Below are 13,579 nucleotides of genomic sequence, written 5' to 3'. Positions count from 1 at the left end.
CCCCTGATGTAGGATTTTTTCCCAACTGTAGGGGGACCCAGAGGGCAAAAGTTACCTAGTGCTGCTTTAAGGACGATTTGTCGAACAACACCTTTAATGGTGGTAATACAGTAACGCTTACTCTCTCATGGTTTATTGCTTCAGTTGAGATTGTGTGCACGGTTTGGGATATTTATTACATTTTAAATGTAAATAAATGACAGGAATTTATAGAAAAGGCAGCTGGGTGTTTAGTGGGGTTGGGGTGGTAATGTCAGCCCTAATCACGAGATCCTGTAGATGAGCATGTCGACAATGCAAGTCATCTAGTTTGATGTAATTTTGTTTATTGTTCTTTTGTACTGTCTTGTGTTTTCAATGTGTTTTTCTCTTGTAATCTAAAAGTCCCCCCAAAATATGAATTTGAACAATAAAAAAAGAGCTTTTGCATGAAAATCAGTTGATAGATTATAGTCTAGAAGATCAAGACCTCTGAGACCAAATTTAAAACATGGCACACAGATGCATTTAAAGCCAGTTACTTTTTTTTTACCAGGTTAATTGTATGTTATCCAAGATCTCTGCACTTTTTTTAATGAAGTTTGAGCTTTTGTGTGCTGTCTTATATTTCATTTTATGTCTCCTCTCTCTGTTTCAGAGTGACCTGTGGTCATTGGGAATCACAGCCATTGAAATGGCCGAAGGAGCCCCACGTAAGTAAAATGATTCACTGCTTTGTGTATATTGAGGTTTATATTATCTTAGCATAGGTGAACGCCTTGCAAAGTTACATTAAGACATGGCTACTTAATTTTGGAAAGGACATAGAAGCAGAATCCTCGCCCTTAAGTTTTTGTAGAAATGTATCAAAAAAAGTTTTATTAAATAACCCTGAAGCAATGCCAACACTGAATTAAATACTTAACAAATAAAAATAACACATCTTGTTTTTATTTATTTTTATTTAAAATTTGATGGATGCAAGCCAGTGCATATAAAAATGGGCCATGTGTGGATTCGTGTGGCATTATGGCATTAGCTGAAGCATATGTGAATGTCACCGACGTCTTCCTTGCATCTGTTAGATATATAAGACTCGTTCTTCCCTCTGTCTTCAGCGGTCAGAGCCTGGACCAGCCGTGTGAGCTGCTCTCAGTGGAAAGCTGTCTCACAGATGGCTGAGCAGCGATGGATAGGCAAAGGGCAGGCAGGCAGACTGTAGTGATCTTGTCCTGGCTGGAGAGGGGAATAATCCTGTAGGAAGGTGCCCTGGCAGGGTGGTACTGCTTTGGCCAGGGGACAGAAAGCTGCTGGGCAGTGCATTTGAGGACAGATCTGCCCTTTTTTATGTAGTCCATTGAAGAGATGACTCACCATTGTGACTGCTGACAACAAATGGAAGTGTGTGTGTTTATGGGTTTGTGCATGCATTTTTGTTGGCACTGGCATATTGGCCCTCTGTATATAGCAACAGATCTGTGTCCAAAAGTGACATTGCTGGTCAAACTCACTAAGCTCGACTGTCCTCTAGTTTGCAATCAGCTTGCCAACCCTGCTGCCAGGCTGAGAGACAGTGTGCCCTCAACCCGTGACCATTCTGTGCTGGGAAGTCGCTTGCACTTGCCCATGTAGTGGGATACCTGGCATCTGTGTCTACTAACTACACACAATCCTATTCAAGAGTTGATATCTGCTTAAGATTTTGTTGATTTGTATTTTTTTTAAAGGGATGGTAAAACACATTCTTTCGAAGGCTTGATTGTTTTTTTTGGGATGCACTGTAACGTGTTCATGCTTTGCTTAAAAAAATAAAAAAAAAGCATTATTTTTCATATATTTTACCTTTATTCTACACTTGACACTACATTGTCCCTTCTTGTAAAAATGGTCTTATGGTTTCTGGATTATGTGAAGCCAGTCCCTCAAAAATACACAATGGGCTCAGATTGGTTAGCTGCCCAAGCTGTGTCCTTATTCGCTAAACACCTAGTGCACGTGTTTGATGATTGGTAAGTTATCACGGGCTGTGGGCGGGGCGCCACCATTACATCTTTTCAACACCGTCAGGGAGTCGGAGGCTGCTGGATTAACAACACAAGATCATCCAATTCACCTAAAATATGTAATGTGACATTACGTGAGGGAACAGGGTCGAAAATGGTTGTGTTAGTTGATCAGTAAATTATCACGGGCTGTGGGCGGGATGCTGCCATTACATTTTTTCAACACTGACAGGGAGTCAGAGCCTGCTGGATTTACAACACAAGATCATCCACTTCTCCTGATATAGGGCGAATGTAGGTGATTGGGACACTTTTTGGCATTAAGATGACTTGGGAAAAGTTTCCCAATCACCCTGAATTCACCTTAGGTGACATTACGTGAGGGAACAGGGTAGAAAAGGATTGTGTTAGCTGATCGGTAAAGTTATCACGAGCTCTGGGGCGTTCGGCCGCCGGTATATGTTTAAACACGGACGGAGATGGGGCATACTGGATTTACAACCTAAGATCATTCACTTCTCCTGATATATATGACATTTTTGTGATTGTGTAATGTAATTTGAAGTGTATAAAACCTAAAATAAACATTAAAAGACACTGCTCAGTCAGTCTCACTCAGTGCTCTGCGCCAGTCAACGGGCTAAAGCAGATTTTCATTTGTGAATTTGGCAGTTGATCACTGAACGTTCTAACCCGATATATGTGATTGTATGCTCCAGGGAGCAACCTAGAATGTGATCATACGTGTCAACAAACTGGTTTGCGGAGCCAAACATTTTCATTTGTATACTTCCTTGCTACAACGTACAATTAACAATACAAATTATTACAGGAAAACACATCGATGGAAAAATAAATCATACTTACAGGTTATGGCCCGTAAACAGCTTCTGTTTTTAAAGTTGGAACTGCTCCATCTTTCTGGACAAGCCGTTGTCTGAATCCTGCATTGAACTTGTGACGATTGTGAGCTTTTCTCCGTAAAATATGCAGCACAGAGAGCGAGATTTAAATTTTAACCATTGATCCATAACTCCCCCGTCCCTAGGGAGGCTGAACAAAGTGTACCTGCAATCCGGATGAAAATAACAGCGTTTCGTCGGCATTGGATGACCGATGGCACTCCAGCCCACAGCAATAAAAAATGGCTTCATTCCCCTCATTTAATATTCTCGGAGGAGGGGTTAATGTTAATATTGGAGCTGCTGATGTCAGCTAGCCTGGATGAAAATACTATAGTTCCCTACCGGCCGTTTGCTGTAGTCCTTAGAGATAGATTTCTTTAAAAATCTCCCTTTGCTTTAAACTTTGAACGTTATAACTTTGCAGATGTTGTTTATGCTCAAAGAGCAACATTACACACCAACTAAAGTTAAAAAAGTGAAATCGTGTTTTACCACCCCTTTAAATGTAGCTGCTAGATTTCACAAGCATATTGCAAAAGTTGAGTTTTTAATCTCTTGTTAAAGGGGTGGTTCCGTGTTTTTTTTCTAGGCTTGGTTGTGTTTATGGGCGAGTTATAACGTCTTAATACTTTTTTTTTAAAACGGTGTATTTTTCTTATATTTGACCTTTGTTCCACACCGCTGTCTCCACTTTTCTTTGAACGGCTCGTTTACTTTCTGCTTCTATGAAGCCCATCCCTCCGATAAACGCAATAGATTTGTTAGATGGCCAAATGTAGTTGCATGTATTTTTATTGGCTGAAGTGCCACAGGTTATCTGGAAACGCCACGGCCCTTACCATTACGGGCAGAAGTCACATCTTGGGTGACTAGCAAGGGTTTATGATGTCACCAACCCAGGAAGAAGCTCGTTGTAGTCCAAACCGGCCGTTTTTGTAGGCAATAAACTGCCATAACTTTAAAAGTCAATATTTCTGTTTGCATTGAACTTTCAGCGCTGTAACTTTGCAGATACTGTTTATGCTCAAGCAGCAACATTACGCACTAACTAAAGTTAATGAAGTGAAATTGCATGCAACCACCCCTTTAATGCTTGATAATGTTCATCAGCAGTTTTAAATTGAGGCGTTCTGAAAACTATATATATCTAACACACACATTTGTCTATACAACATCTATTTCTCGTATATGCTTTATGTTTATGTATGCATGTATGTATATACATATACATATATATATATATATATATATATATATATATATATATATATATATATATATATACATACATACATACATACATACATACATACATACATACATACATACATACATACATACATACATACATACATACATACATACATACATACATACATACATACATACATACATACATACATACACACACATATATGATGTTACATGTGTGTATGTATGTATAATACAGCATAAACATAAAACATAGTTTTCATAATACTACACACTGCACCTTCAAGCATTACATTTTAAAGACAGAAATTTTACTTTTTTTTTTTTAAATGCAAGCAATGCAGACAAATCATTCAACGGATTGTCATGCAAGGCGTTAGACTGTTTGTACTGTGTACTATACTAACAACAGTTCCAGAGAAGCTGACAGGGAGCCAGACTTCCATAGAAGAGATACAAAAGTTGTCACACAGGTTTGTTGTTTGTTCTCTTGTGGTTACATTCGTCAATAGAGAAACTATAAAAAAGGGAATCTGAGATAGGCGAGTCACTATACTTCTGAAGTAAACGGACTACTTTTCACTTTTATTATTTAAGCGATGTACTTTATTATTTAAGTGAGCTTGGATGATTTAGCTATTGTTAATAGTTGATATAGCCACACCTGTGAACCGGGTCAAGAATTCTGTCTAGAGCAGTTCTTTATTATATGTGAGGGAGGAAATGCTGTTTTCCTTGTATGGGCCGTGGGGGCTCTTCTCCCGGAAGGGCGCGCGACCGACCAACCAGAGCGAGAGAGCAAATGCACGCATGCCCATTAATACGCTTTTCTCGGATCCAAGGCCAGCTGCACTGCAGTCACAGGACTTCACCAAATAAACAATTTCAGTCCCGATAAAGGTTCACTGTCGTGCATTGGAAGCAGGCGGTGAGTAAAACTGGCAAACGGCGGTCTTTCGAATCAGCTTTGACCGCGACTCTGGAAGACTTGGAGTTAAGCTTTTCTCTGAGAAAAGAACAAAGAACGGCATTGAAGTCATTTTTAAAAAGGGGAGATGTGTTCGGAGTTTTGCCGACCGAATACGGCGAATGTTTAATCATCAACAAGCTCTGTTTCACCTTCGTTGCTCTGGTTGGTGTAGCGCTATCCTATCGCGTGCAGAGGGAGTTTGAAAGACAACCGTTTATCCCGCCCCTCGGATTGAACCCTGTCTGACGTGCAAAACCGTTCCGCTTGCTACTGCTAGGTTTAGGCCTAGTCCACACGTACACGGGTATTTTTATTACCGGAGTTTTTCCTCCTCCATTTTAAAAAACAATCGCGTCCACACAAGCGCGGTTTTAAAAAAAAATCTGTCCACATGAGAACGCAAAACTACGCTATGATTGGCTGCCTGATTTCCACAAGGGTCCCATTCACTGCACCGATGCACATTGCACTGACTAAGGGATGCCATGGGCTCAAGTGAAACACTTCCTACAAGTTCCTTTGCTTTGGACTCAGTGACAGGTAACTGTATACACAGGTGCAGGACCGAAGTGGACTGTAATAGCTTCACACACTTGCTTTACTATTTTGTATTATTGCAATCTGGCGCCTTTGTTCTGCAATACAATGAAATAACTGAACATGTATCTGTAGGATATACATGTGATAAGCGCTGTTAGTGGTGTCCACCGCATAGAATCGACTCACGTAAATCAAAAGGAGATGTGGAAAATCTGACGTCAAACAAAGGAGAGAACGGCGCGCACTTCAATTCAAAAAGCTGAAATCTCTGGTTTCACCATCTACACGACAACGCTGTAACCGGAGTTTCTAAAAATCTTCACCCTGGCCGGAGTTTTCAAAAAAGTCCGGTTTTAGTAACCGGATACAGCGTTTGCGTGTGGACGAACATCCAAACCGCGTAGAAAAAGCTGCGGTTTTGAAAATACCCGTGTTCGTGTGGACAGGGCCTTAGTCGCATACAATATTCCTAAACCAAATCATGTCCTCAATAAACCATGAGTAAACACACAAATGTTGACAAGCCACTAAGCATACAGTTACAGTACATAACACACAGAGCGGTCCTGCTGTTGCTGCTGCTCCTCTTCAATTTCAGCCTCCGGATCTGATTCTGGATCATATGTATGGTTTAATCTGATTGATGGTGTATTAGGGTAACGTTTTCTTTTCCACGTTTAAGGATATCACAGCTTTCAGACGCTCTCAACGCACTAGCTGCGCACAATTTTGTGGCTCTTTAGCTCCACCCGCAGGATACACCTCCAGCTGCTCTTTTTCCCCCCCGAAAATACTCCATACAGCGTATCTTTCTTTTCTACATATATTACAACTAAAGACTTTTCAGAGATATGAAGGATGCAATACTACTCTATAGGTACTCCAGATTGACATGAAATTGACTGAAACGAGTGTTTTACCCCCCTTTAAACAAGGGACTTGTAATAAATTTGTACTAATAATATAAGCAATTAATAAATTGCTGCTTGTCATGGTTCTGAACATTCCAATCAGAATTCAGTATTTCAGAGAGAGTAATAAACAGGAATATCTGCATTCTACTATTCTGTTTTAGCTTTAAAGAGTACATTTCAGCACATTAACAAACTCTCATGGATATTTGCCCTGTCAGTTATGGCTAAGATGTGCTGGACAGTGTTAGTCAGTGTTAATGTTCTCATCTATTTTTCCACAGCCCTTTGTGACATGCACCCAATGAGAGCCTTGTTTCTGATCCCTAGAAACCCGGCTCCCAGGCTCAAGTCCAAAAAGTGGTGAGTGCCCCTTCTCTTTGTTCACAAAGGTCACAAGGACAGACCAAACAAGATCTCACAAACACTGTCCAATCTACTATTAATCAAAAAAGTCTTCACTGTTCACTTCATCTGTCACATGTGATCTTCATTTGGTATGTCAGCCTATTCAAGCTCAAACGCCTTGAGAAAGGTTGCTTGTCACCCTAGACAGACAGGTTTTAGTTTTTTAGCAGTAGCTTGATATTATGTGATTTCCTAAACGTGTAAGCCAACTGCCTAGAATTGCACACCCACATCGGTCATTGTTATCACATGCTTAATAGACAAAACAAGGAGACAAAAAAAGAGAAGATAAGCCTGCAGCATTCCTCAAGCTCTTCCTCATATCTACAGGTCTAAAAAGTTCCAGTCCTTCATCGAGAGCTGTCTAGTGAAGAACCACCTCCAGAGGCCCAGCACAGAGAGCCTTATCAAACATTCCTTCATTAAAGACTTGCCCAATGAGAGGCAAATCCGCATCCAGCTCAAGGACCACATCGACCGAACCAAAAAGAAGAGAGGCGAGAGAGGTGAGCCTTATCAGACATATTAGATACGTCTGGCTTTGTGTGCTACTCATGTTTTCGGTGCACACTTTGTTGAACACACTAAAACAGATGACCTTTCTTGTACCATGAAGATGGAACTGGCATGTGCAGCGCAGAGCTGAGGAAATTCCCTCAACAGACACTTTATCTCTGCTGAGTCTGACATTTAGCATTTATCACATAACTCATGACCTCCATTCCTCATTTTCCATTTAGCTTGCCTTTTCTCCCTTATAGCCCCTTAAATTGCTGCTCTAAGTTATATTATATGAGTTCAGCAATATTGCCCTTCTCCAAATGGCCATTTTGACATTGTCTCAAAATACAGGTTGAAAATAAAGGATGTTTGTGTGCTGCTGTAAATGATGTTGAGAACAGTTTGAGAAGATTTAGATCTAAACCAGGGCATGATTAAGAAATTTTTATTTAGCAAGGATACATTCAATTGATCAAAACACATAGACATTTGCAATGCTACAACATATGTATTTTATTTAAAATAAATCCTGTTATTTTAAACTTTCTATTCATCAAAGAAGCTTCTACACAAATTATAAACAGCACCACTTTTTTCAACATTGATAATAAGACATGTTAATTGATAATGATGATAAGACATGATAACTGATAATTCATTTTTATTGAGCAGCAAAGCATCATGTTAGAATGATTTATGAAAGATCATGTGACACTGAAGACTAGAGTAATGATGCTGGAAATATAGCTTTACCTAACCATCACAGGAGTCAATAAAAAATTGTATATAGTAAAAATATAAAGCAGTTATTTTAAATTGTAATAATTTTTCACAGTATTAGTGTTTTTGGTCAAATTAGTCATTGTGACCTCTTTCAAATACATTAAAAAAGTCTTAGACCCCAAACTGAATGGGAGTCTGTACAGAGTTCCCAAAACATATTTAGACCCTTTTGGACAGTTAAAATGCTTACCGGTACATTTCATTGTATTAGAAACACAATATGAAACCATCCATTTTAGATCTGTTTGGTAAATGTAATGCTTATTGCTATTAGTGCCACTTGTCAGATATTCTGTTAAATGCTCTTTGTCTTTTTAAAGGTGTGCTAGTACACCTTATGTTGTAAATGGCCATTAAAACTAAGTTCTGCTTTTGACTGTTGCTAGAAACCTTAAACGTTATGAGTGCACTTCTTGGAAAAGTTACAAATATATGAATATTGACACTTTAAAAGCAGACAGAGGCTTTAAGGACAGATAATGGCAAGGTACATGACAGGGATTCCATCAGGGAGAGTTTTGCATGTCTGAAATGTGACTACTGGACATTTTTACACCTGCAGATGAGACCGAGTACGAGTACAGTGGGAGTGAAGAGGAGGAGGAGGAGCGTGACGTGGGAGAACCCAGGTACAATCTGCATGAGGTCTTTGGGGTTGGGTTTTCAAGTAGGCGTACAATTATGAGGGATCTGGATGTGGGTCTATGGGACAAAACTAAACTAAATATCCAATGATCGATCCCCATACAGCTCCATCATCAACATACCAGGAGAGTCCACTCTAAGGCGGGATTTCCTACGTCTGCAGCTAGCCAATAAGGAACGATCAGAGGCCGTGCGCAGACAGCATCTGGAGCAACAGCAGAACGAGGGACACAAGCACCAACTACTGGCAGAGAGACAGAAACGCATCGAGGAACAAAAAGAACAGAGGCGCAGACTTGAAGAGGTATGCTAGAGTGTGTGTGTGTGTGCTCAGTGATGTAAGATATAAGAGACCTATTTAAATGGAGAACATCCAGATTAGCTGATAGTCACACACAAACACAGACCAGCATTCCTCTCCTACAGCGTACCTTGAATGGAAAGAAAGTTAAGAAAAAAATAGGAAATGCCATGTTTTAATAAGCTAGTTTTCTGTGAGGACAACAACTTCTAGCCTATCTATGTGTGTATATATGTATATATCAGTATGTATATGTGTGTATATATATATATATATATATATATATATATATATATATATATATATATATATATATATATATATATATATATATATATACATACAGTGATTTTATGCTCTTTTTATTTAAGTATAAATACTAAATACTATAAATAATGCTATAAATAATTATTCTTATTAGCTGATTCATAGGAATAAATCAAACTTACCAATTCAAATGCAATTTTCTTATAATCACAATTTAGAGTATTAAGAATTATTTTTAGCATTTTTATAGTACTAAATACTATAAATAATGCTATAAATATTTCTTAATACTCTAAATTGTGATTATAAGAAAATTGCATTTGAATTGGTAAGTTTGATTTATTCCTATGAATCAGCTCAAACTTTCCATTTCTATGATTTGCTTAAACTAGTATGCACTGCATTATTGCTCAATTTGTTCACAGAATTCTTCATTGGGAAATTGACATTACAATATTTTAGAACTTTTATATATTTAAGTTCATATTCACATATGAAAGTAAATGTAGTGTAACTGTGCCTATAAATTAAAATGAACTTACCATAATTTTACATTCTTGTGTTAGTTCAATTAAAATCATTGCATTGTTTATTTTATTTAGCTTTGCCTTTACATTTTTGTTTTTGTTTGAATGAATGAATGAATGAATGAATGAATGAATGAATGAATGAATGAATGGAAGAGCCATTTCGTTTAAGCCATTTCAGAGCAAATACATAAATATTGAAATGTGCGTGACCCGTTATCAAAATACAAACGTTTTTGTTTTTTTCCCATTACTAGTTCTAGGAAAATGCTTTTTTGGCTTCTACACTGTTTCTATATAAAGACTCAACAGGTTTAAGATGATTTGATTGACCAATCGATTGTTCAATTGATTGATCAATTGATTAATTGATCGATTGATTGTGTGTGTCTTACAGCAACAGCGGCGTGAGCGTGAGCTCAGGAAGCAGCAAGAGAGAGAGAGGCATCGCTATGAGGATCAGCTCCGTCGAGAGGAGGAGAGAAGACAGGCCGAAAGGGAGCAGGTACACAAGCTGTTTCTCACTGCACTGCCCTGATTATACAGCTGGAAACCCAACTACACACTCAATTAATGAAAGTTAATTGTTGCTAAAGTAACCCTGCGAATTGCTCCGTAACGAAAAGGTTCTGTGGAGAGCCAGATAAGACACGGGAAATGAGAGCACAGCTTTTCTCTTTATCTGCTCCAAGTTGATTGACCATCTAACACCCTTCACTAGGATTGTGTGTGTGTGGCTACATGACCTTGAACCATTCCCCCACACAAACCTCCAGATGTATGAAGGGATGGCTGAGTCACTGACTTGATAAATGGATGAGAATATCTTAGTCTTTTTCATTTGTGTGGGTGAGGTTAATTACATTGCCGAGCTATCTGTATGTTTCTAAGAATGTTAATGCCTGCTGTTTGCCAGAGCTCTGACCCTCACGCTCGCTCACACACACACCGCTAGCACTGAAAAGGTTTTTCCATCATCATCATCTCACTGTTGCTCTTGAGGACACGGCGATTACACTCCCCTCTGACTGCTCTCACTATCAATATTCTCTCCCACCTATTTTTGTCCTCTCAGGCGCTGATGTACAAACACCCAGTGTGCTCTTTCTTTCTCTCTCCACGTTCACACCTCCCTTCATTTTGTGTACCTGGTATTTCACTTCATATTTTATTTCCACACCTCCTCTTTTCTGGATCATTCTAGCAATCGTACTATAGTTCTAGCTAGTTGTTGTTTTCCTATTTATGGTCTAGCTATCATTCTAGCTTACTAGCTATCAATCTATCAAGCAATCATTTTAGCTAAGGTTTTATCTATCTATAGCAATCATTTAAAATGGCTAGCTATCATTTTTTTTTCTGTCTATGGTTTCTCTAGCTAGCTATTGTTCTGTCTATGGAGCTAGCTGTAATTTTATCAATCGATTTAGTGCTGTGATCAAAATCTCACACTGTATAGTAGTAGGTGTTACATTTAATGTAAAACTTACTTCTCAGCCATTCTAGTTATAATAAATGTGTGTAGTGAGAATGAAATTCGGCCTCACTACATCCATCATGCGACTTACTCGTGGTCCATCGAATGCGCATTTCCAAAGATTGCTGGCAGTAATTGGTCATCTGGATACATTTGCCAATGGGTATATGAATACTATGAATTCGGACATACTAATATTGTTTGAAAGTAGGCATATTTGGACACAGGGCAAAGTCTGTCGTTTGGATTAATATGTCTTAATGGCTAGCTATCTGTCATTCTGTTGTTCTATTCATCTCACACTTCATCATCTTCTGTGATAAAGTGGCTCTTCTGTGTTTTCCTCTCTTTTTCTCTGTTGCGTCGTGGCGGGTCTGTAGGAGTTTATCCGTCGTCAGTTGGAGGAGGAACAGAGGCAGCTCGAGATCCTGCAGCAACAGCTCTTGCAAGAGCAAGCACTCCTACTGGTAACAGAGAGAAGACTCGCCTTGCTGTAGCCCTAAACCTCCTCTCCCCTGACCCGCTGCTGCACTGACCCAAATGATATCTCTCTGTTGACCTTTATTCCTTTTGTGCTTGCAGAATCACAATAGTTTTTTTGCATTGATGTATTGAAATTGTTGGTATCATTTTTTATTTTTTTTGTGGCTGTAATAATTATGTGGGGAAAAAACTACTTAGAAGAACAAGAACAATCTAATCCCTTCCTTTGGACTAAATCAGGTCGCTCAACATTTTTTCTTTTTTGAGAAGCCACCTGTATCACTGCTGTGCCACTATTCATACAGTATCAATAAATCAATCAAAACTTTTATTCAGGAAACACGCGGCCCAAAAAAAACATAAAACTAATACAATAATACCAATATAAACAAAATAACTAAAAATCCATAATATCGCACATTTACATATAAGCTTTAACGCCAGTGGTTCCGCATGCTGGAGAAGAATCTGACTGAATTTAGTGTTTGGTTCGTCAGTGCCAAAATTATAGTATTTGCCGAATCAGTTAAATTCTGTTATTCTGTACATGATATTACGCAGCACTGCAGAGCAGGTGGGCACACCAGCGCTGACAAACATCTGACTCGCACTATGATATGTTAATGCAGGAATGCTTTTTATTGCTATTACGGTTTATTACTACGCACAATAAAGCAAGCTGTTATTTGTGTATTGTGTGCAAATAATTGATCAAGTTGATGGTCAAATCACAGCAGAGCTTTTTTTTAATCCTTAGCAAATTAAAAAAATTGATCCTGTGAAATCCCAGCATGCTTTGATGCATTTAAATATAAACTGGGAAAGGTGCAGACCAGAGCAAGTCTTTACTTCTTTCTCTGCTCTCATGAGAGTTTTGAAGTGTAGAGGAGGCCCGAGAGAGGCAATAAAACTAGCTTTTCATTGAAGCCTCTAGGGAGACAGAGGAGAGAAGAGAGTGATAAAAGACTGCAAAGCTGCATAGAGGACTTTATGCTCCAGGTAGCTCTGTTCTTTACCTTCAGATGGAACTTTTTAGAGGAGAGTGGCACTTTTGTGGGGGTTTTTCTTTTCCTCATCTGTAGCTGATCTCACACCATACCAGATCTCTGTCATCAAGGCAGAACGTATGCCTGGCATTGAATCGTGGTTCACCAAGATTTTGTGTGCTCCCATTTCGTCTTGAGCATGTGCATGTTTATGTGCGTTTGTTTGCCAGTGTATGGTCATTGTGGTTGTGGTACAGTGTGAATAATTTATTGCAAGGCTCTTGTGTGACGTTAAACTACCATCTCCTCTCTCTCTGTGTGTCTTCAGGAGTACAAACGTAAACAGGTAGAGGAACAGAGACAGGCGGAGAGATTGCAAAGAATGCTTCAGCAAGAAAGGGCTCACCTTGTCTCTCTCCAACAACAGCAGCAGCAGCAGCAGCAGCAAGACCCCAGACCTGGAGAGAAGAAGCAGCTCTACCACTACAAAGATGCCGTTAACCCCAGTGACAAACCTGCCTGGGCCAAAGAGGTGGGAAAACGTGAAATTAGACTAAAAAATGTCTTTTTTTCCAGCATTGCCGCGCTGCCTAACCTCCAGGGATGATGCGATTTTCTTTCTTTCTTTGTTTTTTGTTTTTTTAAGGAACAAATTCTTGTATGCATAACCCCCACCTTCAA

At 39.1% G+C, this 13,579-nt stretch overlaps 1 protein-coding gene across 10 annotated transcripts in view; it reads left to right on the top strand.

The window, feature by feature from the left end:
• tnika (TRAF2 and NCK interacting kinase a) overlaps nucleotides 1-13,579 on the top strand; it is a 102,727-nt gene that overhangs the window by 66,941 nt on the left and 22,207 nt on the right. For 4 of the 10 annotated variants that reach the window (XM_067453730.1, XM_067453729.1, XM_067453736.1 and 1 more), the window contains exons 8-15: nucleotides 638-692; nucleotides 6,805-6,883; nucleotides 7,259-7,434; nucleotides 8,775-8,841; nucleotides 8,963-9,161; nucleotides 10,350-10,457; nucleotides 11,810-11,896; nucleotides 13,227-13,430. In XM_067453730.1, coding sequence (XP_067309831.1) covers nucleotides 638-692; nucleotides 6,805-6,883; nucleotides 7,259-7,434; nucleotides 8,775-8,841; nucleotides 8,963-9,161; nucleotides 10,350-10,457; nucleotides 11,810-11,896; nucleotides 13,227-13,430 — 975 coding nt within the window. The remainder of the gene's footprint in view (nucleotides 1-637; nucleotides 693-6,804; nucleotides 6,884-7,258; nucleotides 7,435-8,774; nucleotides 8,842-8,962; nucleotides 9,162-10,349; nucleotides 10,458-11,809; nucleotides 11,897-13,226; nucleotides 13,431-13,579) is intronic. The other 6 variants (XM_067453733.1, XM_067453739.1, XM_067453738.1 and 3 more) reach the window with 3 other exon arrangements.

The sequence above is a fragment of the Pseudorasbora parva genome, chromosome 9 (assembly GCF_024679245.1).
Source record: "Pseudorasbora parva isolate DD20220531a chromosome 9, ASM2467924v1, whole genome shotgun sequence".
NCBI classification, from domain to species: domain Eukaryota; kingdom Metazoa; phylum Chordata; class Actinopteri; order Cypriniformes; family Gobionidae; genus Pseudorasbora; species Pseudorasbora parva.
The sequence above is the reverse complement of the archived record's forward strand: the minus strand, read 5'-3'. Positions and strand labels throughout refer to the sequence as shown.